Source organism: Heterodontus francisci, chromosome 7 (genome assembly GCF_036365525.1).
Source record: "Heterodontus francisci isolate sHetFra1 chromosome 7, sHetFra1.hap1, whole genome shotgun sequence".
Classification (NCBI taxonomy): domain Eukaryota; kingdom Metazoa; phylum Chordata; class Chondrichthyes; order Heterodontiformes; family Heterodontidae; genus Heterodontus; species Heterodontus francisci.
In genome coordinates, this window is record NC_090377.1 from 35,205,934 (window position 1) to 35,232,847 (window position 26,914).

Genomic DNA, 26,914 nt, shown 5'->3' on the forward strand with positions numbered 1-26,914 from the left:
GGAACACAAAAGTCCGAGTGTATCAAGCCTGTGTCCTCAGTACCTTGCTCTATGGCAGCGAGGCCTGGACAATGTATGTCAGCCAAGAGCGACGTCTCAATTCATTCCATCTTCGCTGCCTCCGGAGAATACTTGGCATCAGGTGGCAGAACCATATCTCCAACACAGAAGTCCTCGAGACGGCCAAGATCCCCAGCTTATGCACACTACTGAGTCAGCGGCGCTTGAGATGGCTTGGCCATGTGAGCCGCATGGAAGATGGCAGGATCCCCAAAGACACATTGTACAGCAGGCTCGCCACTGGTATCAGACCTACCGGCCGTCCATGTCTCCGCTTTAAAGACGTCTGCAAACGCGACATGAAGTCCTGTGACATTGATCACAAGTCGTGGGAGTCAGTTGCCAGCGATCGCCAGAACTGGTGGGCAGCCATAAAGACGGGGCTAAAGTGTGGCGAGTCGAAGAGACTTAGCAGTTAGCAGGAAAAAAGACAGAGGCGCAAGGGGAGAGCCAACTGTGTAATAGTCCAGACAAACAAATTTTTCTGCAGCACCTGTGGAAGAGTCTGTCACTCTAGAATTGGCCTTCATAGCCACTCCAGGCGCTGCTCCACAAACCACTGATCACCTCCAGGCGCTTACCCATTGTCTCTCGAGACAAGGAGGCCAAAGAAGAAGAAGAACACTGGCCTAGATTTTTGTCTTCAATCCTTTGATGGTAATCTGACTGGGTGGATTGCCTGCCCTTTACAAAACCCTTCTGATTTTCATTCCATTGATTCCATAATGAGTGAGAGACTATAAAGATTTTCTTTGATGCACACGAAAATTTCCCTCCCATCTTATGATTTGATCAATGTAAAATGACAGCACAATGCACATTTGTTATGTAAAATGTTGATGATCTGGGCCTGGTTGTAAATAAACATAAGCATGAAGCAGGGACTGTAATTCTACACATAATACCTGAACCATCACTCTACTGCACTGCAAGCAAATAATTAAACAAAAGAAAATAAATTGATGTGGTTTGAAGTAAATGACAATGAATAATCATTATCTTCTTAAAGGAGTTAAAACACCTATCTAAATGTATGAAGTTGTAATCACTTAATCTTGAATAGTAGATACAGTTGTAAACAAGTTCTAGATAATTAACAGCCAGATATCACACATTCCGTTCATGGATTCACTAATTTACTGATTGGTTAAATTTGTTTATCAGTCCATGTTTTATGGCTTGTGGTATTTGACTATAACTCCTTCAATATATGTAAACTAAAGCATCTATAATGGGGTAAGATCCATTAAATACAGTACTTAGGCTCTTTTTACTTGTGTTTTAGTAAACACTAGAACAGCCTAAGTGATTGAGTAAATTCCACTTATCACATAAATTAAGGTTTACTGTCTAATTTGTTTATATGTCTCCGTTATAGCTTTCTCTTTGCTGTCACTGAAGCTTGGACTGATTAGTTAAATTATACTCAGTGTAAGGTAAACTTCATTTGAATACATATTCTAATTCGGTGTTCTGACATTGCTAACTGAAAATAATGCTCTACATCACAGTACTGGCCCAGTATTGCAGTAAATTTTAATTCACATCATTTGTTTTAGACAACATTTCAGTGATGATGACTTTTGGTTGACCCTGACAGTTCCTGTTAACTTTTTTAAAAATACAATGCACTTTTTGTTATACCTTATCTGAGTTGTCTTGGGGTTAAAAGAAGCATTTGACCTGAGGCATGATGGCAGTGTAGCAGTAAGAGCACTTGTTTCATAATCTCAGTGTCGCAGGTTTGAGTTCCGTGACTGCTTAATAACCAAATCTGCCAGCCTTTCCGCCCCATAAGCTACAACGTCTGATAAGTCCAATTGCTCTGATTCTACAGAAACTCTGGGATGATCTGCGCCTGAGATCACAGTTGTGGACACACTTTTACAATGGATATAGCAGAATGTATCTATCTTGTACATGTCAGTTTTATTGGTTACCGATTTGGAACATGTCAACTTTGTTATTTTCTTCAAAAAAGTTCTCGATAAACTACCCTGCTCTAAATTTCAGTTTGTAGCAATTGAATTGGGTTCAGTAGTTTAAACTGTCCTTTCCCATTGCCCACTGGAATTTCAACAAAGTATTATTTCAAACAAATCAGCTGGGCTCAATCATGATCTAATTTGTCACCGGATTACATGTGAGCATGGTCCCATCATACTTGAGGAAAGAAGAAAAAGTTGACAGTGTTCAGCTTGTGCCATTGCCATTGTATGTTCTGCTGGTCAATCATGGAGCAGTTTTATTTTCTGTCCTCACTAAATTGATCCCCTTATTTGGTCGAAAATACAGCTCACCTCCATGTTTCCTCCTTCAGCTGAGAGTTTAGGACAGTCAGGGGATATCCATTCTGCCAGTAATAACAGAATCTGTACCCACAGAACTACAAGTGGTATCAGTTTTGCTCTCTTTCTTCAGGAACTGAGTTATCCTACCATAATGTCCATTGAATTACTGAGTACTGGTGAATTTGGAATGACCTTCACTGAGATTGGCATTCAGAAACCTGTAACTGTGGTTTTAAGGCAGGTGTTCTACGGTTAGTACTACAGGGCTTCCCTGGGCCAGCACTGATGACGACTAGGGAAATGTTTAAAGTCCAATTATCTGTTCATCCTCCTGACCAAATCAATCTTGTATCATACCAAATTGTCATGTGCTTTCTCAATTTGGAAAACTGGAGATAGAATTTCTGAAATATTTAAACTAAAATCACAATTCTTTGTCCATGTTTATTTCAGTTATTGTCAAAATATTTACTGATGCTGAAGCGTTGTTTGATGTAAAGGGAATGTTTTCAAACTTTACATTTTCTTGAGATGCAATCTATCATTTTAACATGCCAGGTTTAATTTGAATGACAGAAGTGCATTAAATTAAAAAGACTGAAGGTGACTATTATTCTGTTTTTGTCATAGCATATGCACATTTCAGTATATGAAAGCTTTTGTTATGCTCTGGCTTTAGTTGTTTAAATTGTATATTGAATGTTATAAAAGTTGATAAAATGGAAATGACACTCTGAGTAAAAATTTGCCTAGCAGGAGCACAGTGCTAGATGGCGAAATACTTGTTTCACACTTCTGTGGCTATAGTTTTGATCTAGTCTTGGTACCGATTCTAATGTTGTGAAATCTGCAGTGACTTTCACATTTTAATTTGATAGCATTTCCCTGGGTCTGTGAATCTCCTATTGTAGCACTCATATCTTCACACTCTTCCACTGGAGAATAGTGTGAAATAGTGACAGGAGTCACAGACTAATTAACAGTCTGACTGGCTGCGATGTGAATGCGCCTTCCATGGCTGTAGCCATCTTTATGACAGCTGAAGGGGTGGTATATCATATATAGCAGAAGAGTTGTGTGGCCTCCCACAATCCATACGCTGAGGAGGGACCACCCATCAGATGCCAGTATCTTGCTGCATGTCAACCCAGAATTCAGAGCTGGACTTCTGGGTTTTTACTCACTGGGACTTCCAAGACCTGCACCTTCTGACTTAGAGGCAGAAATGCTACCGCTAAGCTCACTCCTTCCCATACTAGCGGTGGTAACATTATTGATAGAAATTACAAGCAAATATTTTCCTGAAAAGTTCCTCAATATTCGAAAAGGGTGATATTCTTTTCTCACAGCAATATTTTTAAAAAGAGCATCTAAGAATAGAAATGTCATTATTTGCTACACTAACACATCTCCATCAAATTCATCTCTCCACAACTGTAACAGTGTTTTAAATTTTTTCATTTAATTTCACTAAATACCTTTCATAAGGTATGAAACTAAAACCAACACACTTCAACAGAAATCGGCCAAACTAGCGTAAAAGATCAAGGAATTTAAAGTGCAAATTACACAGAGCATGAATCGAGTTTCCAGAATCTTTAACTCCCATTTAAAAAGCATGGTACTGGAAACAGGTCCCACCAACAAAACTGGCTGCACCAACAGAAATAATGGCCGGGATTTTACCAGCCCCAAGAGGTGGTGGGGCTGGTAAAATCATGTGGAGCCGCATTGGCTTGGCTCCCCAACGTGGTCCCACTGCTAGGGCATTTTATGAGCGGCGGGATCAGATGTTAAAAAACTGCCCACAATTTACATACTTAATGGCCCAATAAGAGGCCATTTTAAGGGGTCACGGGCATTTTGCTGGCAGTCAGGTGACCCACGCCGCACAGGAAAGCCACCAGCTAAATGGAGCAGCCCAGGGGGCCAGGCTAGTTGGCAGGCCCAATTATTGCAGGAGTATTTCCAATCTAAATACTGGCTGATTAGGTTGGGAATGACCGTCCGAGTTCTCTACATTATATAATGTCCACTTTATTAATGTAATTCCATGATTGCACTTTCCTAGTACGGTGCAAGGGATGGAGAGTTAAGGCTACAAAGTTTCATAAAACATTCTCCCTGAAGGGGTTTCTCCTCGATCCCTCAGCCCATGGAATTATTTTTCAACTTTCTTGGCCCAGCTCCCTCTGATTGGGCTGGCAGCCTGCCCAATTGGATGGTCGGCGTGCAGTGGCCAATTAGGAGGTCACCTGAGGTGAAGTTACTGAGGCGGACCTGCCGTTTATCGCCCCAACATCAGGATCCCGAAGGCCGTCGTAAAATTCAGGCCAAAGAGCAGGGCGAGTTTCTGCCAATTGTTCCATTTGTGACCGTTTGAGAAGGCTTAATTGCTTTTTAAGCTCAAGAGCACCAATAGGCATGTTTTAAAAATTTTAATTTTAACATTTTAATGTTTTGAAGTCATTTTCTGTTATTTAAAATCAGGTTGCTCATAGGTATTGGACTAGCCACTCTTATAAAAATGCTTATTTCTTTGGTCAGGAACCCATTTTCAGCTGCATTAATAAAACTACCATGTTACTGCTCTTAAATACATTAGAGTATTTTTCAATGCAAAAAAAATACATTCCATTACGCTGTCCAATTGCCCTGGTTCATGGAAGATTTTACATTCTGATTATGTCAAAGAGTTTGAGCAGAAACCTTCGGAAAGCCAGTGCAATTTACGCCCAGATTGCAAATTACGCTCAAAGCAGAAACTCCATTGTCATCTCATAATGGATTCTTCAGAAGAATTTATTTATGCAAAGCACAGATCACAGCAAAACAAATAATGGCAAAATATAAACACATCACTTTTAAACTACCAATGTGACAGCCATCATCGACACATGCACAGAATGTGCTAACCAGTTTTCTACATATATAACAACATATTTAGGCTTCTTTAAAGTAATCAGTTTAACAGATCCAAATGTTTGTATAAATATGGATTTTTTAAGAAGTATGTTTGATTCTTTTTAAAAAATCACCTGAACTCCACACTAAAATATATGAATAAAATAAAAATATTTATTTCTGAGTGTTTGCCGATTACTTTCAACTTGCTAAATTTTAATAAAGAGTTGTATACTTGGACTTTTATGCTTCTTCCCTTTGTGTACATTCGTCAACCTAGTTGGGGAGGACTTCTCTTTCAGCTATTAAGACCATGTGTAAGGCTATGATATACAGTATGCATTTCCTTTAGCGCTTAACGTTTCAGTTTCTTTGAATGATATCTTGGACATTTTGTCAGAATTAATATGGGAGTCACATGTTAAAAGCTGACAAAATGCCTGCATGACAATCAGAGTAATAGATTTTAGTCAAAAGACTTTATTCACTTTGACTCCTGCACAAGTACACCTTCCCAGCCGCACATCACTTCAATAAGGTTTGGCAGGTCCTGCCCACCCTTGAGAGCACTTAGCAGTGGGCTATCATCAAAGGCAGCTCTCTTCTACACACACTGTGTGACTGTCTGCTCCCTGGCCTTAATCCCACATGGAGATGCGAGCCTTGCTTTTCCCTGAGCATCTATCAGCTGCAAGGTAACAACTGCTGCCATACAGTCAAAATCCTTATTTTTTTTTTTTACCCGCATCTGTCACAGTTAGTTATTAATGCCAACTGCATGGGAAAGAAAATCGGTGGTCTTGTGTCTTCCTTAAGGCTCGCTTTTATTCAATGCTGCAGTTATTTGTATCCCACCTTCAAACTGATTAACAGACAGCATGAGACATTTAGCTGCAGATCAAAGTCTACACATCAAGTGCAGGTCTCACTTTAACAAGTTTCACAACTGATATCTTTAGAAGAGCTTACCAAACTGGCTAAACTTTGTTGTTTGCGTTCTTTGTAGAATTCAATTTTGTTTCCCTCCAGGCAAACCCAAGAATTGGTCCAGTTTTTCCTGAAAAAAGAAGCAAAATCTTGATGTCCTTGGACCAAATGTAGTAGCAGTGCAGAATATCCATAACTATCAATCTTAGTGCAATGTCCTATCAATGAATCTGTTAGTAATTAAGCGGACAAGAAGTTTGTTGTTAAATTCTGAACCATTTAATGTGCTTCTGCTACACCTTGAACACAAAACAAACTGCAACAACTTTGATGCTGAAATCTGTTCCCCTGAAGTTTAGGGTTAGGGTTCAGAATAGAGAGTAGCAGAAATTCAGAACAAACATACCATCATTACCAGAAAAAAAGTGTGCTTTCATCTCATTTTTATGATCCTTGTCCTTCCCCACTGATTTCCAGGAAGCACTTTAGTGCTACAAAAACTTGTCATCGAGTGCTGTGCTTTGAAATTCTGCGACTTTTGAAACAGAGCAGCCCTTAATTTCACACCAGTGTTGGGAACTTCCTTCATTATTGTTTAACCAGATATAACTCACAGGTAATGTGCATTTAACATTGTCAATCCTATTACTGCCCTTATACTAAACCAGGACATACCTGAAGATGTTGAAATAAATTTCAATTAATTTTTCCCGCCTCTTGCTTGAAAGTGCTGATTCAAGCTGGGGTATGGTTCCAAGGATGCTGGTTACCCTCGAGTACTTTGATCAAATTGCCATTCTGCATATCTGAACTCAGACAGTGAGTATTGGCAGGCTATTTGACTGTGAAAGCATCACAGGCGAACTGATGCTCTCCAGTACTCATCTAGTAGTAGACAATGATTGGGAGAGAGAATGCCCATTATTGTTTTCTCTCTCTCCTCCATTGCTCAGGAATATTGAGGTATTACCCTGATTGAGATCAGTTAGCTCAACACAGACTAGGGATGAAATCTGGCACTTTCCTACTGCTCAATTCCAAACAATATAGTGTATTTCGTAACTGAACCAAGTGGATGAAATTTCCTGTTTCTTTTCCTTCATATAAGTATCAATTGCATTCATGTTGAAGAATTATAAAAGTAATGCAGCCACAGGGTAGTGTCTATGCTATCTTACTAAAATTAGCACTAGACCCGGCAGGCCTAGTAATGAAAGAAAAAGAACAATAAGTAGAGGTCATGTCACACCTGGGTCTATTCCGTAGCTCTAGCTTAGGCATAAGGCAGCTACACATTGCAAAACAGATGCTCTATCCATGAAACATGATAAATTTGAGAAGAGGATGTTATACCAGCTATGCAAAGGCATATCTTTGCAAAAGTACATTATTAAGGGATAGTCATAATAGTAGACAGCACCAACAGCAGAAATCTATCTTGTACAGCAAATGACGAGAGGAAAAGGTAATGTTTTAAATCTCCCAGGCAGTTATTGATTATGATAAATTAAAAACTTTATGTATTGTTTCCTTAGCAAAAAACAAATTGCCACATCTTATATTAGAACACATCCTTGTGGTAAGTATTTTAACATTTTCTGATTTAAGACTTTTGTGAACAAGCATACTTAGTAGCTCAATTACCATTTTTGTATGAAACTAGATGGAGTGTGCCCCGTGCATGCTCTGCTCTGCCCAGCTTTAGGTAAAGAGAAGTCCCGAAGGTAGGGTCAATTTTAACTCACCCAAATTAGCATTAACAGGGCATAAAATGCCTCAAAATGGGGTCAGTAGACTGACTGGCACCCGACCTGATTATCCTTCTGCTGCCATTTTTAAAGAATCCAACACTGGAACTCTAAAGCACCTGCCTATTTCATGTGGTAAGCTTTTTTAGTATGCAAATTGGAGTTCAGGGAAGTACCTAGGACCTTGACTGACATAGTAAGAGACAACTTGGTAGCATAAGCACTATACACTTTCTGACTAGTTTTACTGGTGGTACAGCAAAATAGCAGCCCAAAAAGGTAAGTTTTGAATTATTTTTGTGGGGCCTGAAGGAGCCACATATAGCTAGATTGTTATATTGATATAGTTATATATATAGTGTCAGCTGTGACTCAGTTGGTAGCACTCTCACCTCTGAGTCACAAGTTTGAGAGTTCAATTCTCACTCCAGGACTTGAGCACAAAAAAATCAAGGTTGATGCTCCAGTGCAGTACTGAGGGAGTGCTGCACTGTCACAGGTGCTGTTTTATGGATGAGACGTTAAACTGAGGCTCTGTTTGTCCTCTCAGCTGGGTGTAAAAGATCCCACTGTGCTATTTTGAAGAACAGCAGTGTCCTAGCCAACATTTATCCCTCAACATTTATCCCAACATCACAAAAAACAGATTATCTGGTCATTATTGTTGTGATATCACTTGAACAATGTAAGTACTCCACACAGCATCACAGGAAGTGATGTCATCCAACATGTGATCAGTTATAGAGTCATAGACAGATACAGCACCGAAACAGGCCCTTTGGCCCACTGAGTCCGTGCCGACCATCAACCACCCATTTATACTAATCCTACATTAATCCCATTTTTCCCTCTCACATCCCCACGTTCCCTCAATTGCCCTACCACCTACCTACACTAGGGGCAATTTTTACAATGGCCAAGTCAAACATACACGATAGAGCTCTCTTGTAAGTGTGTTACTCTACAATAAAGAACACAGTTCTATAGCTAATCAACTTAAGATTGTTTGGTACTTTATTGCTACATTTCTGGGAGCTTACTGTCCACAGATTGGCTGCCGTGTTTCCCACATTACAACTGTGATTCCACTTCAAAACTACTTAATTGGCTGTAAAGTGCTTTAAGACGCCCTAAGGTCGTGAAAGTTGCTATAAAAATGCAAGTCTTTTTGATTTAGATGATGTATTTATTTTATTTTAGAGATACAGCACTGAAACAGGCCCTTCGGCCCACCGAGTCTGTGCCGACCAACAACCACCCATTTATACTAACCCTAGTAATCCCATATTCCCTACCACCTACCGACACTAGGGGCAATTTACAATGGCCAATTTACCTATCAACCCACAAGTCTTTGGCTGTCAGAGGAAACCGGAGCACCCGGCGAAAATTCACACGGTCACAGGGAGAACTTGCAAACTCCGCACAGGCAGTACCCAGAATTGGGTCCCCAGAGCTGTGAGGCTGTGGTGCTAACCACTGCGCCACTGTGCCATATGTTGAAATCATAAACAGGCACCAGTGACACAAATATGGATGGCACAAGTCACTGCAGTATCTTGAAACTACATGAGATGATGGACTTGTTGGGTGTATATTAGTATCAATGCCTATTAAGTACTTTATCCATAGGGATTGATATTAAGTGTCATCATTAACCATTTAAAAATGTGTGTCTATAGGGGGCAGAAAAATCAGCTTTCCTATGTGACATGTCCTCAAATAGCCACCAGATGGTAGCAAAATCAGCAGCACTTATGAAATGGCGATATGAGGAAAATACTAAATGGTAATTTTATTATTTTTTAAAAGCCCATTTTATTGTGCAGTTAGTAACGTCTGTATAATTAGGATGCCAAGAATGTGAACTCCTCTAGGATTTCACAGTCTACTGATGTGTACGGAAGAGATTTATGAACGGGGCTGCAGAGAATCAAATGCAAGCAAAGGTCTCCCTGTGGTGTGAGCCAGGTTGAATTTATTACATTTGTCTTTTCTTTTCTTACTCTTCCTGTCTGTTCCTGTTAGCACATGAATCTATTCTGAAACAGCTAGAACAAAGTAATCGTCACAGAAACTGAAAGCCAGACAGTAGGTGAGATGAAAGGCAGACAACATTTAAAAAAAAATTCAAATGCCTTCAGGTATAACAAATGTAGCTCCTGACAGAAATAACTAGTATTGACGGCCCTTTTAGCACAATTAGATTTTGATAAATCAGGAACTACTGAAGTTTACTGAGAAATACAATGCTTTGCTAGCGTACCTCAATTATGTTTAGATCAGCAATTCCACTGAATGGAAATGAAGTGTGTATTTTAAAAAATCACCTTTTTATAAAAGAATGCAAAATATTCTATTTATCCTTTTTAATTTGTGGTTACTATCTTGATATAACTGTTTAATGTTCTTGCTTATTTTCAGGTTAAAATACTTCAGCTGACTTGAATTTAACATACAAATACTTATAGTTGTCCCAATAATGAAGAGTTAGTTTCTAGCTCCAATAGACACATTGAGCTGGATTTTGAAAGGGCCGCTGGGTCAGGACCCGTTGTGGATGCGAATTAAAAATCACAGTCCCGGAGGTCATCTCCGGAGCCTGATGCTTCCAGGATAGTCCGCAAATTTTAATGTGAGTGCGGGAGGGAAGGAATGGGTAAGCTGTTCGCCTCCAATTAAGAGGCCATCAAGATCCTTTAGGAGCTCGTTAAGGGAGCCAATGGGGAGGGGGTCTGCACTGCGATTTTCAAACAGCAATCCGACGAGCCTGACCAGTTTGGTGCACGATAGCACACAGCTGTTGTGCTCATAGCGGACAAGGGCATAACTTTGTTGTTTGAGCCAAAAATATTTTTGGCCTAACAGGATCTCGCGCTGAGCAGGGCATTTTTTTTTTCATTATGGAACCACTGCCTCAACTGGCCCTCTGAGGAGCTGCCTGCCATCCTCGGCAAGGCAGTGGCAGACCACTTCATGGCTGCTGCTTGTCTTCTCCTCTGGTGCCAGGCAGGCAGCTCCCACCTCCTGCAGACTCTAGGCACCACTAACTGTGCACTGAGCTCACCGACTGCCCAATTAGGGCATGACCATTTGAAGATTGTGTCACAGCTGAGGCACGGGGTCGCGACCCGGAAATCATCCGGACGTCAGATTCTTGACTCCATTTTGAAAATCCAGCCCATTTATTGAACGGTACTGACTTTTTGAGTTAATTTTTTGTTTAAATTACATTAAAATTAGATCGACCATTGACATGCTGTTCTCCCTTCGTCAGATACAGGAGAAATGCCGTGAACAACAGATGCCCCTCTACATTGCTTTCATTGATCTCATCAAAGCCTTTGACCTCGTCAGCAGACGTGGTCTCTTCAGACTACTAGAAAAGATCGGATGCCCACCAAAGCTACTAAGTATCATCACCTCATTCCATGACAATATGAAAGGCACAATTCAACATGGTGGCTCCTTATCAGACCCCTTTCCTATCCTGAGTGGCGTGAAACAGGGCTGTGTTCTCGCACCCACACTTTTTGGGATTTTCTTCTCCCTGCTGCTTTCACATGCGTTCAAGTCCTCTGAAGAAGGAATTTTCCTCCACACAAGATCAGGGGGCAGGTTGTTCAACCTTGCCCGTCTAAGAGCGAAGTCCAAAGTACGGAAAGTTCTCATCAGGGAACTCCTCTTTGCTGACGATGCTGCTTTAACATCTCACACTGAAGAGTGCCCGCAGAGTCTCATCGACAGGTTTGCGGCTGCCTGCAATGAATTTGGCCTAACCATCAGCCTCAAGAAAACGAACATCATGGGGCAGGATGTCAGAAATGCTCCATCCATCAATATTGGCGACCACGCTCTGGAAGTGGTTCAAGAGTTCACCTACCTAGGCTCAACTATCACCAGTAACCTGTCTCTAGATGCAGAAATCAACAAGCGCATGGGTAAGGCTTCCACTGCTATGTCCAGACTGGCCAAGAGTGTGGGAAAATGGCGCACTGACACTGAACACAAAAGTCCGAGTGTATCAAGCCTGTGTCCTCAGTACCTTGCTCTATGGCAGCGAGGCCTGGACAACGTATGCCAGCCAAGAGCGACGTCTCAATTCATTTCATCTTCGCTGCCTCCGGAGAATACTTGGCATCAGGTGGCAGGACCGTATCTCCAACACAGAAGTCCTCGAGGCGGCCAACATCCCCAGCTTGTACACACTACTAAGTCAGCGGCGCTTGAGATGGCTTGGCCATGTGAGCCGCATGGAAGATGGCAGGATCCCCAAAGACACATTGTACAGCGAGCTCGCCACTGGTATCAGACCCACCGGCCGTCCACGTCTCTGCTTTAAAGACGTCTGCAAACGCAACATGAAATCCTGTAACATTGATCACAAGTCGTGGGAGTCAGTTGCCAGCGTTCGCCAGAGCTGGCGGGCAGCCATAAAGACAGGGCTAAAATGTGGCGAGTCGAAGTGACTTAGTAGTTGGCAGGAAAAAAGACAGAGGTGCAAGGGGAGAGCCAACTGTGCAACAGCCCCGACAAACAAATTTCTCTGCAGCACCTGTGGAAGAGCCTGTCACTCTAGAATTGGCCTTTATAGCCACTCCAGGCGCTGCTTCACAAACCACTGACCACCTCCAGGTGCGTATCCATTGTCTCTCGAGATAAGGAGGCCCAAAAGAAAAAAGAAAAGAAGAACTGCATAGTTGGAACTACATATTAGAATTCATACACAGTTCTGTAATTTTGCACATTATTAATAAAAGTACTGTATCCTTAAAATGATTGAGCTTTTTTTGTAATCTACTCTGTGGTAATTATTGGCTGATCACTAAAATCAACAAATAAATACATTTTAGAAAGTGGGATCACAGCTATTAGAATGTATTCGCCAGTCATTATAAAGTGCTTTGGTGAAGAAAGTGTAAATGTTAACAAGAATGGCTAATACAGTGGGTTATTATCTTTGGGACCTATGTTTCAATCAAACTGCATTGTTGGATTACAATATGATTAAATGTACTGAGAGCACAAATAAAAATAAATAAGTATGATCTGATAGCTATTTCAGAGACATGGCTGCAGGGCGACAGAGATTGGGACCTGAATATTGAAGGATGCATGGCATTTAGGAACGACAGGAAGGTAGGAAAATGTGGAGGGGTAGCTCTGTTAATTAATAATGGTATTAGCGCAATAGAGAGGGATGACCTAAGTTCAGGAGACCAGGATGTAGAAGCAGTTTGTGTAGAGATGAGAAATCATAAAGGCAAGGAGTCACTTGTGGAAGTGGTGTACAGGCCATCTAACATTAACCGCACTGTAGGATGGGGTATAAAGGAAGAAATAATGGCAGCTTGTTCAGAAAGGTAGAGCAAAACCTATGGGGGATTTTAACCTACACATAGACTGGAAAAATCAGATGGGCAGAGGTAGCCTAGATGAGGAGTACATAGAATGTTTTCGGGATAATTTCTTGGAACAATACCATCTGGAGCCAACCAGAGAGCAGGCTACACTAGACTATACTAGACTATACTATATTATTGTGCAACGAGATAGGATTAATCCATGACCTCATAAGTAAGATGCCTCTAGGTAGCAGCGAACAAAACATGAATGAATTTTACATTCAGTTTGCGGGAGAGAAGAGTGGATCCAAGACTAGTACTTTAAACCTAAATAAGGGCAGTTATGAGGGCATGAAAGCAGAGCTAGCTAAAGTGAACTGGCAAATCCACCCTTCTCTCACCTTTACATGGTCCATCTCTGACACTTCCCTTCCCTTCCTCGACTTCTCTGTCTCCATCTCTGGGGATAGGTTGTCTACTAATATCCATTATAAGCCCACCAACTCCCACAGCTACCTCGACTACACTTCTTCACACCCTACCTCCTGTAAGGACTCCATTCCAGTCTCCCAGTTTCTCCGTCTCCGACGCATGTGCTCTGATGATGCTGCCTTCCATGACGGTGCTTCTGATATGACCTCCTTTTTCCTCAACCGAGGATTTCCCCCCACTGTGGTTGACAGGGCCCTCAACCGTGTCCGGCCCATTCCCCGCACCTCTACCCTCACCCCTTCCCCTCCCTCCCAGAACCGTGACAGGGTTCCCCTTGTCCTCACTTTCCACCCCATCAGCCTCCATATCCAAAGGATCACCTCCGCCATTTCCACCACCTCCAGCGTGATGCCACTACCAGTCGCATCTTCCCCTCCCTTCCCCTGTCAGCATTCCGAAGGGATCGTTCCCTCCGCGACACCCTGGTCCACTCCTCCATTACCCCCACCACCTCGTCCCCGTCCCATGGCACCTTCCCCTGCAATCGCAGGAGATGTAATACCTGCCCATTTACCTCCTCTCTCCTCACTATCCCAGGCCCCAAACACTCCTTTCAGGTGATGCAGCGATTTACTTGTACTTCTTTCAATGTAGTATACTGCATTCGCTGCTCACAGTGTGGTCTCCTCTACATTGGGGAGACCAAGCGCAGACTGGGTGACCGCTTTGCGGAACATCTCCACTCAGTCCACAAGCAGGACCCTGAGCTTCCGGTTGCTTGCCATTTCAACACTCCCCCCAGCTCTCATGCTCACATCTCTGTCCTGGGATTGCTGCAGTGTTCCAGTGAACATCAACACAAGCTCGAGGAACAGCATCTCATCTACCAATTAGGCACACTACAGCCTGCCGGACTTAACATTGAGTTCAATAATTTCAGAGCATGACAGCCCCCCATTTTACTTTTATTTTGAGTTATTTTTTTTATTTTTTATTTTTTTCTTCTTTTTTTTTTACATTCTTTTTTTACATTTTTTACAATCTTTTTTTTTGCATTTATTTCATTTCATCTTAGTTTGTTCAGTTTGCTTACCCACTGTTTTTTTTTCAGGTTTGCACTTGCTGTTGTTCAATATTCAGTGCATTAACACCTGTTACATCTGTACTAATGCTTTGTCTTTCAACACACCATCAACATATTGTTTGCCTTTGCTCCGTGACCTTTTGGTCAGCTATGTGGCCTGGTCCAATCTACACCTCCTTTGTTATCTCTTGCCCCACCCCCACCTCACTTGCTTATAACCTGTGACTTTTCTAATATTTGTCAGTTCCGAAGAAGGGTCACTGACCTGAAACGTTAACTCTGTTTCTCTTTTCACAGATGCTGCCAGATCTGCTGAGTGGTTCCAGCATTTCTTGTTTTTACTTCAGATTTCCAGCATCCGCAGTATTTTGCTTTTATATTATATAAGGGATAGGTCAATTGAGATGCAGTGGCAGATATTTAAGGGGATATTTCAGAATACACAGAATAGATACATTTCAACAAGAAAGAAAAATTTCAAGGGTGGGACCCACCATCCGTGGTTAACTAAAACATTTAAAGATTGTATCAAACTTAAAGAAAAAGCCTATAATTGCACAAAGATGGTTGGTAGGTCAGAAGATTGGACAGAATATAAAAAAACAGCAAAGAATGGCTAAAATATTGATAAGGAAGGTAAAATTAGAGTACGAGAGAAAGCTAGCGAGAAATATAAAGATAGATAGTAAGAATTTCTATAGATGTTTTTAAAGAAAAGTTAACAAAATGAGCGTTGGTCCTATAGAAAGTGAGTCTGGGGAATTAATAATGGATAATGAGATGGCAGATGAATTGAACAGATATTTTACATCAGTCTTTACTATTGAGGATACAAGTAACATCCCAGCATTAGCTGTAAGTCAGGAAATGGAAGGAAAAGAGGAACTCAAGAAAATTACAGTCACCAGAGAAGTGGTACTGAACAAATTGTTGGAGCTGCAGGCTGACAAGTCCCCGGGTCCTGATGAACTTCATCCTAGGGTGTTAAAAGAAGTGGCTAGTGAGACAGTTGATGCCTTAGTTTTAATTTTCCAAAATTCCCTAGATTCGGGAAAGGTTCTGTTGGATTGGAAAATAGTGAACGTAACTCCTTTATTCAAGAAGGGAGGGAGACAGAAAGCAGGAAACTACAGGCCAGTTAGCTTAACATCTGTCTTAGGGAAAATGTTAGAAGCTATTATTAAAGACATTATAGCAGGACATTTAGAAAAATTCAAGATAATCAGGCAGAGTCAACATGGTTTTGTGAAAGGGAAATCATGTTTAACCAATTTATTGGAGCTCTTTGAGGGACTTACATGTGCTATGGATAAAGGGAAACTGGTGGATGTATTGTACTTAGATTTCCAGAAGGCATTTGACAAGGTGCCACATCAAAGGTTATTACAGAAAATAAAAACTCATGGTGTAGGGGGTAACATATTGGTATGGATAGAAGATTAGCGAGCTAACAGGAAACAGAGAGTAGCCATAAATGGGTCATTTTCTGGTTGGCAAGATGTAATGAGTGATGTGCCACAGGGATCTGTGCTGGGGCCTCAACTTTTTGCAATTTATATGAATGACTTAGATGAAGGGACCGAAGGTATAGTTGCTACAAAGATAGGTAGGAAAGTAACTTGTGAAGAGGACATAAGTGGCCTACAAAGGGATATAGATAGGTTAAGTGAGTGGGCAAAGACCTGGCAAATGGAGCATAATGTGGGAAAGTGGGAAATTGTCCACTTTGGCAGGAAAAATAAAAAAGCATATTATCTAAATGGTGAGAAATTGCAGAGCTCTGAGATGCAGAGGGATCTGGGTGTCCCAGTGCATGAATTGCAAAAGGTTAGTATGTAGGCACAGCACCTAACTAGAAAAGCTAATAGAATGTTATCGTTTATCACGAGGGGAATTGAATATGCTTCAGCTACACAGGGCATTGGTGAGACCACATCTGGAGTACTGTGTACAGTACTGGTCTCCTTATTTAAGGAAGGATGTAAATGCGTTGGAGGCAGTACTGAGAAGGTTTATTAGACTATTAGTTGGAATAGGCAGGCTGTCTTATGAGGAAAGATTAGACTGCCTAGGCTTGTATCCACTGGAATTTAGAAGAGTAAGAGATGACTTGATTGAAACATATAAAATCCTGAGGAGTTTTGACAGGATGGATATGGAAAGATGTTTCCCCTTGTGGGAGAATCTAGAACCAGGGGTCACTGTTTAAAAATAAGGGGTCGCCCATTTAAGTCAGAGATGAGGAATTTTTTTTTCTCTTAGAGTGTCGTAAGTCTTTGGAATTCTCTTCCTCAAAAGGCAGTGGAGGCAGAGTCTTTGAATATTTTTAAGGTAGAGGTAGATCGATTCTTGGTGTGGAAGGTTATTGGGGGTAGGTGGAAATGTGGAGTAATCAGTTCAACCATGAACTTATTGAATGGAAAGCAGGCTTGAAGGCCCTAGTGGCCTACTCCTGCTCCTAATTCGTATGTTATTTAATGTACACAAAGGCCTCTGGGTGTGGAAATTTGTACAACTGTATCTGACACCAGCCAACATCTCAGACTCTGAACCAGTTTAATTTGATCTCAGGCTTTGTATGTGTGGTGTATACAAGTGGCGTGACTGCCATTTCTGATTTCTCCAAAACACCAAACTAATCCTTTTAATAATTTTGGCCTGTTCGTGCAGTATTTTTCTACTGATTTAAATTGATATTTATTTTACTACAAGCAACTGAAGTTAAATTAAAAAGAGAGATTTAAATAAAAAATGTATACACACACACATGCACACACTTAAACTGCAAATTAAAAAGGAATCATTTGTTCTGAGTTTAAAACCCAACTACCAGTGATAAAACAATGAACAAAGTACGCTTGAGGAAAATCTGCCAGATAAACCAACCGTTTGGAAGGTGCATCCATTTGTGGTTTGAAATCTATGTTTAAATTGAGAAATAAAAGCAAAATACTGCGGATGCTGGAAATCTGAAATAAAAACAAGAAATGCTGGAACCACTCAGCAGGTCTGGCAGCATCTGTGGAAAGAGAAGCAGAGTTAACGTTTTGGGTCAGTTCCGAAGAAGGGTCACTGACCCGAAACGTTAACTCTGCTTCTCTTTCCACAGATGCTGCCAGACCTGCTGAGTGGTTCCAGCATTTCTTGTTTTTATTTTAAATTGAGAAAGCAAGGCAAGGGTTAAGTTTGCAGCAACATTGAAAAGATTAGTAAAGAAGACAGGATATATCAAGGAGCAGTGGTTAAATGATGCTGAACATGAGTTTTAAAAGCTTGCCTCTTGATGTAAAAGGGAAAGATTGAGGGAAGCAATAAGTTCCACAGTTTTAAGGTCCTGGAAAAGAATGAGTTAGGGAGGAAGACTGTGCAATGAATCTTGATTTTAATGCAGGGAGAGGATAAGTGTATAGCACCTGCTGGTTCATGAATTAACTGGAAAACAGATATTGGATTCGTATGCAAATCCCAATGAGTCCAACATCATGAAAGTAGAATCAATATTCATTGGAACAGACTGCAACATTTAAAAGCAGTTCCGTGATACTGTTTTCAAATGTTGCAGTCTGTTCCTTAGGCACACAAATTTACTTCTACAGAATATATTTTACAGACCCATAAAAAGGTGATTGGTATTTAATTTCCTATATATGTGATATCTTGTACCGAATAAAAGGATCATTCATGAATGCAGTAATGATTTTTAACTGTTTTTACAAACTTGTTTATGACTATCCAGCCTTTTACTAGCTTAATGATCACCACAGCAGAAAATTATTAGCTCCCTTTTCATGGGATCCCAAACAGGAAAATCAATGTATACACAGCTGTTTAAAATATAGGCAGCAAAAAGTTTTAAGAAAACACAGAACACAACACTGCTGAATTTTACATTGTTAATAATGGTAAGGCTAACAGCACTCACAGTCATTACAGAGTAAATCGGACAGCAACTTCCAGCTTCCGCACGTGCACAGTTGAACACAAAAATTCAGAAGGTGCCATCAATGATAACTTGCTCCTCCATAGGCTGCGCTGTAACAGGCTTCACTGTTAGATTTGGAACTGATATTAATGCAATAGTATGAACTTAACTATTAGTTCCCCATTAAACATGGCAGTAAAAGTTAGGGCTCATGTATTCAGTAATAAGTGATTTTTAACAGCATGCTAAGTAATAATTACTGCCAAATAGTCTCTGTGGCCCTGAAAATTTAATTTTATAAGACAGAGTTTCATTCCTTCAGAAGTTTTAGTGTTGGAGATTTTAAAATATATGTAAATATATTTAACTGTTTCTGTCTGTCTCTTTTATCTCTCTCTTAATCCCATAACAAGCAATTAAGTTCTGTTTTAACCAAGGGTTCTGCATTTAACAGGCAGTGGACCCATTTCCTGAGCTATGTGGAACTGTCCAGGATCACTGAGGTGAGTGCACAGCAGGGAATGCTACTTCAGTGGAACTGACAGCTGGGAATCCTTTGAGCAATGAAACTGAAGATCTCCAGCCATGACTAGGTGAGAGGCTGCTGTTCACAGGACTTCTTCTCAGAGAGTGCTTTCACTGCTTGACAGGTGATTGGCAACTTCCTGGATTCACTCAGTTTCATCTGCACTTCCCTGTAACTTGCCTTCACCACAGCATGGCAGCAGCTTTTGCAGCTCTATCTTACACCTCTGATGAAGAACAAGAGGGGCAGCAACACCACCACCAACACCAACAGCAGAACCAGAAGCAACACCAGCACCAACCAGCACCAGCTGCCTTCTTCTCAGCCACATGCCTTTCCACAGGGCAGAAGGGACAGACACAGAGATCCAGCTCCAAAGAGATGAGACCTCAACAGGGTCTTTAGCCAGAAGATTGGATCTCTCTACATATGTGAGCACTAATGCCTCAGGAGGCTCAGGTATTCATGGCAGGTTGTTGCTGACATCCGCAGAATCCTGGAACAAGATCTTCTTCCCATTGAACCAGGTGGACACACATTGCCAGAGGCCATCATGGTGCATGTCACTGGAGGGCCACCCCACTGGTCTCTGCCTCTCCCCAACATTGTGTGCTGCAAGGAGAGAGTTATGAGTGTCAGCAATGGTTCGTGTGAGTAGCAGGAAAAGATAACATTTGCAGAGGGCGACTATGAGACATGGGTGCAAGAAGGCAATTGGATGAGGGTGAGTGTTGGTTGCTCATATGGGGATGTAAGGTGCCTGGGAAGAAAGGAATGAGTGGAACTACAAGGTGTGTTGTGCAGGAGAATGCTGGAAAAGACAGAGTGTGGGGCTTGACACCTGGAAGTCATAGGGCTGAAATTTATGAGCGTGCCGCCAATCATGGCAGCGCGCTCTGCTGTCGGCGGTCATCAGGCACGGATGCACCATCACTGAGCCCCCACGATATTTGACGGAGGGGCTCATTTAAATAGAAGGGACAGAGCGGCTGTACCCAATGACGCAGAGGGGGTGGCCACTCCATTCCCAGCAACAGTGCCCGGCGCCATCGCGCAGACACCGGTGCCATTTTTAAAGGGCTGCAAGCCCTTCAGCAACATTTGAAATTTTAAAGGGACATACATGTGAAATTTGTTTAAAAAACTAAATAAAAGCTGGAATCCCCTCTCCCACCCCCACCCCAAAATGTTTGTTGTTGGGCCTATCCCATTGAAAATAAACTTAAATCCCAACCTGAACTTTCCCCCACGAACCTCGTTACCTTTGCCCTTCAACCCCTTCCCACCATCCCCTCAGCCAATGGAATACGTTTCCTCCGTTTTCCCCCCCAACCTGAAAATTAAACTCCTCCCCTCCCCAGCAGTGTCTCGCCTTGAATCCCCAAACGGGGATTGGAAGGCATGAAGCCTCCGGCCACTGGCCGGAATATTGGCGTGGGACGGCCGCCCGATCCAGATAAGTTAATTAACATGTATTTGCATAGGTTTTATTAGGCAAATGAATGCCCCCGCCACTTGGCAGCAGGGATTGGGGTTGGTAGGATGCACCAAAGCTTTACTGCCACCGGTAAAATGCACGGGACCTTCTCGTCGTCGGAGGTCGTGGTGGGCCTCTCCTGGAAGAATTTTCCGGGCCCCCCGCCATGACGCCCGATGACAGAGGCCTCATAAAATTCAGCCCATAGAGTCAAGAAGGCATTACAGCACAGAAAGAGGCCATTCAGCTCATCAAGTGCATGCTGGTTCTCTATAGAGCAATCCAGTCAGTCCCATAACCTCGCTGAATCCCCATAATCCTGCAAGTTTATTTCCGTCAAGTACCGAGACAATTTCCTTTTGAAATCATTGACCATCTCCGCTTCCACCACTCTCATAGGCAATGAGTTCCAGGTCATTACCACTCACTGCATAAAAGAGTTCTTCCTCACATTTCCCCCTGTATCTCTTGCTCAAAACCTTAAATTTGTGTCACCAAGTCCTTGCAACATCAACTAATGAGAACAGCTTTTCGTTGTCTAACTTATCTAACTAAACCTGCCATAATCTTGTACACCTCTATAAGATTTCCCATCAACTTCCTTTGCTACAAGGAGAACAGCTCCAGCTTCTCTGATGTAACCTTGTAGCTAAATTCCCTCGTCCCTGGAACCATTCTGGTAAATGTCCTCTGCACCCTCTCAAGAACCTTCACCTCCTTCTTAAAGTGTGGTGACCAGAATTGAATGCAATACTCTAATTGTGGCCTAACCAGAGCTTTATTAAGGTTCTGCACAACTTCCCTGCTTTTGTACTCAATACCTCTATTCATAAAGCCCAAGATCCCATATGCTTTGCTAACTACTCTCACAATATGTCCTGCCACCTTGAAAGATCTATGCACATGAAGCCCCAGATCTCAGAGCCTGCATACTCTTTAGAACTGCATCATTAAATATATATTGCCACTCCCTTTCCCTTCTGCCAAAATGCATCACCACACACTTTTCTGTATTAAATTCCATCTGCCACTTGTCTGCCGATTCTGCTAGCCTATCTATCTCCTGTTGCAGTCGATTGCTATCACCCTCACAGTTCGCCATTCCTCCAAGTTTGGTATCATCGGCAAATTTTGAAATTTTGCCCTGTAAACCAATATCCAAGTCATTTATATATATCAAAAAAGCAGTGGTCCTAACAGTGAACCTTGGGGAATACCACTGTCTACCATCCTCCAGTCTGAAAAACAACCATTTACCATGAATCACTGTTTTCTGTCCTTAAGCTATTTTTTCTATCCAAGCTGACACTGATCCTCCTATTCCATGAGCCTCAATTTTGTAAACCAGCCTTTTATGTAGTAATTTGTCAAATGCTTTCTTAAAATCCATATAGACAACATCGACCACATTCCCTTCATCAATCTTCTTTGTTACTTCATCAAAAAATCAATTAGATTAGTCAATCATGATCTGTGTTTTACAAATCCATGCTGGCTCTCCTTAATTAACTCAAACATCTCCAAGTGCCTGTTCATTTTTTCCCTGATTATTGTTTCTAAAACCTTACCCACCACTGATGTTAAACTGACTGGTTTGTAGTTACTAGGAATGTCCTTCCACCCTTTCTTGAATAAGGGTGTCATATATTGCCACTTTTCAATCCTTCAGCATCTCCCCTGTATCTAAGGAAGATTGGAAGATTATGGCTAGCCCTTCTGCTATCCCCAACCCCACTTCCCTTAGCAGCCTTGGATGTAAGCCATTCGGACCAGGCAACTTATCCACTCTAGGCATAGCCAGCCTTTCAAGTACATCCTGCTTATCAATTTTAACTCAATCCATTATCTCTACCATCTCCACTTCTACTGATGTTTTGTCAGCATCCTCTTCCTTAGTAAACACCGATACAAAGTCCTCATTAAATATTCTAGCCTTGCCCTTCACCCCTAAGCAGAAATCACCATCTTTGTCCCTAATAGGCCCCAAGCCACTCATTACTACCTGCTTACTATTTACATTCCATTTTTGGGTTACCTTTTATGTTAACTGCCATTCTATTCGCATATTCTCTCTTTACCAATCTCATTTTTCTCTTCACTTCTCTCAACTTATTGTATTTGGCCTGGTTCTTGCTTGAAGCATTCACCTGGCATGCATCATACACATTTTTTTTTGTTTCATCATATCCTCTATCTTTCTCATCATTCAAGGAGCTCTGGCTTTAGTTCCACTGCCTTTCCTTCTTGTTGGAATGTACCCAGCCTGTACCTGAAACATCTCTTTCGTAAAGGTTACAAATTGTTCTGTTCCAGTTTTGCATGTCAAACATTGGTTTCATTTTACCCTGACTAGATCCCCTCTCTTCCCATTGAAGTTAGCTATCTTCCAATTTAGAAATTCTACGTTAGAAACATAAATACATAGAAAAGAGGTGCAGGAGTAGGCCATTTGACTCTTCGGGCTTGCTCCGCCATTCAAAAGAGATCACAGCTGATCGTCTAATTCAATACCCTATTCTCACTTTCTCCCCATATCCCTTGATCCCTTTGGCATTAAGAATTATATCTATCTCCTTCTTGAATATATTTAATGACTTAGCCTCCACTGCCTTCTGCAGTAGAGAATTCCACAGGTTTACCACCCTCTGAGTGAAGAAATTTCTCCTCATCTTGGTTCCAAATGGCATACCCGGTATCGTGAGACTGTGACCCCTGGTTCTGGACTCCCCAGCCATCGGGAACATCCTCCTTGCATCTAGATTGTTCCCTGCTGTTCTCCATTATTAATCTTAACCTTATGATACTATGATTCCCCACAGGCACTTGATCAGCTTGACCGCATTCCCCAGCACCAGATCCAGCAATGCCTCTTTCCTAGTTGGAGTGAGAACATATTGGTCAAGACCTACTTTATTAGACTTTCTGCCTGGAGAATCTGGTGATCTCCTGCAGCTATAGATCGCTGCCTGCACTTTCTGCTCCCCTTGAATAAAAGGGCAAGAATATGTGCTGCTGAAACAACATTATTTCAAATGCAGTTCCGTGCATAAACTAAGACAGTGGTGCAAAGGGGGCAAGTCCCTATTTAAAGTGCCATATTTAAAATTATGTTAAAGTGTCAAATCTGCCCAACGCCCCCATCCAGTGCCAACATTAGGTAACCTGCATTGTAGCTTGAGAAACTCAGGTTAACACTTTGTTTCAACTTTGATTACAGTGTCATTTGTTCTTGTCTGCTGTCGACAAGAATCAAGTAAATAAAAAAAAGTCGTTTCGTTCCAGAACTTCCACATTCCTTCATTAAAAATACTTACCACCCGGATATCTACACTATTTAAGACACAAAGCAAGCAATAGCGTATACTTATTTCTACATGAACAATGGTTAAACACAAGACACACAGGTTTCAGGAAGTTCAGGCACTTTCTTTTTGGTACTCACTGTGTCCAACCCTCCACAGCGGAAAGAACAAGATGCCCGTTGATGCAGTGTCACTGCCCTCCTACTGTGTCACATGCTCATTTACATATAATTAAAATTTGGTGTGAGCACTGGCAGGATAAATAGCAAGTTTGCACTACAGTGAGATTGCCTGAGTTTGCCATGTAGGCTTGAGAGTAAATAAGACTTTTGATGTTTTAAAAATGTCTTTACTTAAGCATTGGAATGACGTTAGCAGCCCTTAAAATGAGGAAAACATTAACAACTGTTATTTACGTGACCAGAGCTGGTTCTACACTAGCCTACAAACAACCTTATAAACTACCGGTAGTGCGGATATCGCGTCAAAGTTTTAAAAGAGAAATGTTAACATAGAAATAAAAACAAGAAATGCTGGAAATACTCGGCAGGTCTGGCAGCATCTATGGAGAGAGAAGCAGAGTTAACATTTCAGGTCAGTGACCCTTCATCAGACCTTTCATTAACATTAAAATGGATATATTGTTAAAAATTACTTCAAATTTTTAATATCCCCTTTTGAGGTCAGATTTGTACATTAACATGACGAGGTAGCACTTCTCACTGTTCAAGTTATGGCTTTTCTGAGTCGTTGCATTACTGGGATTTTAAAGCTCCAGGTAGGAGGTTGTACTAATCTGCCAACAATCTGTATAATAATGCTTTGTGCTTCTGTTATGACTATTGTCTGTCTCATGACTGTCATGGCTGGCCAATTTTCTTCTTGCCTTGTGGCTTATTCCCTTATGCTTGGTGAATAGTGAAAGTAGAAAATGGGTTGTCATATTTCACAAAACCTTGCTTTGTAATTTTAATTTTCTTCCCATGTTTCACTCCATTTTATTTTGTACAAAATCATGTTCTACTATCACTTTCCAGCAAAAATCTAACATATATTTTCCTTCAGTCCACTGTGAATGCCAAAAAATAAAATTTCTCACATAACAAAAATAAAAGCAATATGCTCATATTCATTTGTCTCCTGGAACTTCCTTGCCCCTTCTTCACTAAGAAATTTTACATGCATCCTACCCAATTAGATATACCCACTCCATGATAAACAATCAGGCAAGGTTTTTATTCAAATTGTTCATGATGTTCCCAGTTTAACTCTCAGGAATGACTGGCTTTGATTAGTAAAGGAAGTTCCAGGAACTGCTATCCAGTCATACCTTAACTCTCTTCCTTTGCTTTAAGCACACATAGGAATCTATCTGTTGGACTTTGTTCATCAACCTCTTGATGCCCAAGACTACAATTACAAGGAGCAAATCATGTTTGACTAACTCAGTTGAGTTTTTTCATGAAATAATGGATAGATTGATGAGGGTACTGCAGTTGATGTTGTGTTTCAAAATACATTTGACAAAGTCCCATGTAGTAGACTTGCTACAAAAATTAAAGCCCATGGGATTAAAGGGAAAATGGTAGCAGGAATACAAAATTGACTAAAGGACAGAAAGCAGAAAGTAGTGGTGAACATTTCTTTTTCAGACTGGAGGGTGGTTACATTAGTGTTCCCCAGGGGTCAGTATTAGGACTAATGCTATATGTATATATACAAACATACGAACACAGGAGCAGAAGTAGATCATTCAGCCCCTCTAGCCTGCTCCACCATTCAATAAGATTGTGGCTGATCTGTTTGTGACTCGAATTCCACACTCCCATCTACACCTGATAATCTTTGTTTCCCTTGCCTAACAAGAATCTATCTACCCATGCCTTAAAAATATTCAATGACCCCGCCTCCACCACCTTCTGAGGCAGAGAGTTCCAAAGTCGCACAACCCTTTGAGAGAAAAAAATTCTCCTCATCTCTGTCCTAAAAGGGTGACCCCTAATTTTAAAACAGTGCCCCCTAGTTCTGGACTGCCCCACAAGAGGAAACATCCTTTCCACATCCACCTTGTCAAGACCGTTCAGGATCTTACATACTTCAATCAAGTTTCCCCTCACTCTTCTAAACTCCAGTAAAAACAAAGCCCAGTCTGTCCAACCTTTCTTCATAAGACAACCCGCTCATTCCAAGTATCAATCCAGTAAACCTCTTCTGAACTGCCTCTAACACATTCACATCCTTCCTTAAATAAGGAAATCAAAACTGCACACAGTATTCGAGATGTGGTCTCACCAATGCCCTGTATAACTGAAGCATAACCTCCTTACTTTTATTTTCAGTTCCTCTCGTAATAAAGGACAGCATATCATTAGCCTTCTTTATTACTTGCTGTACCTGTATACTAATTTTTTGTAACTGATGCACTACCACACCTAGATCCCTCTGCACCTCGGAATTCTGCAGTCGTTCTTCGTTTAAGTAATACTTTGTTTTTTTATTCTTCATGCCAAAGTGAACAACTTCACATTTTCCGACAATATACTCCATCTGCCAGATTTTTGCCCACTCACTCAACATCCTTATGTCCTCTTCACAATATACTTTCCTACCTATCTTTGTGTCATCTGCAAATTTAGCTACCATGCCATCACTCCCCTCATTTGATATAAATTGTAAAAAGTTGAGGGCCCAGCACAGACTCCTGTGGGACTCCACTCGTCACATCCTGCCAATCAGAACAGGACCCATTTATGCATACTGTCTGTTTTATGCCAGCCAGCCAATCTTCTATCCATGCTAATATGTTACCCATTACACCATGAGCTCCTATTTTGCGCAATAATCTTTTATGTGGCACCTTGTCAAATGCTTTCTGGAAATCCAAGTACAGTACGTC

The 26,914-nt window shown here is 41.3% G+C and overlaps 1 protein-coding gene across 4 annotated transcripts in view; it reads right to left on the reverse strand.

Annotated features, from left to right (window-relative positions):
• The window catches only part of arhgap15 (Rho GTPase activating protein 15), an 806,049-nt gene that overhangs the window by 574,770 nt on the left and 204,365 nt on the right, over nt 1–26,914 (reverse strand). For all 4 annotated transcript variants that reach the window (XM_068034997.1, XM_068035000.1, XM_068034998.1 and 1 more), the window contains one exon: nt 6,225–6,312. In XM_068034997.1, coding sequence (XP_067891098.1) covers nt 6,225–6,312 — 88 coding nt within the window. The remainder of the gene's footprint in view (nt 1–6,224; nt 6,313–26,914) is intronic.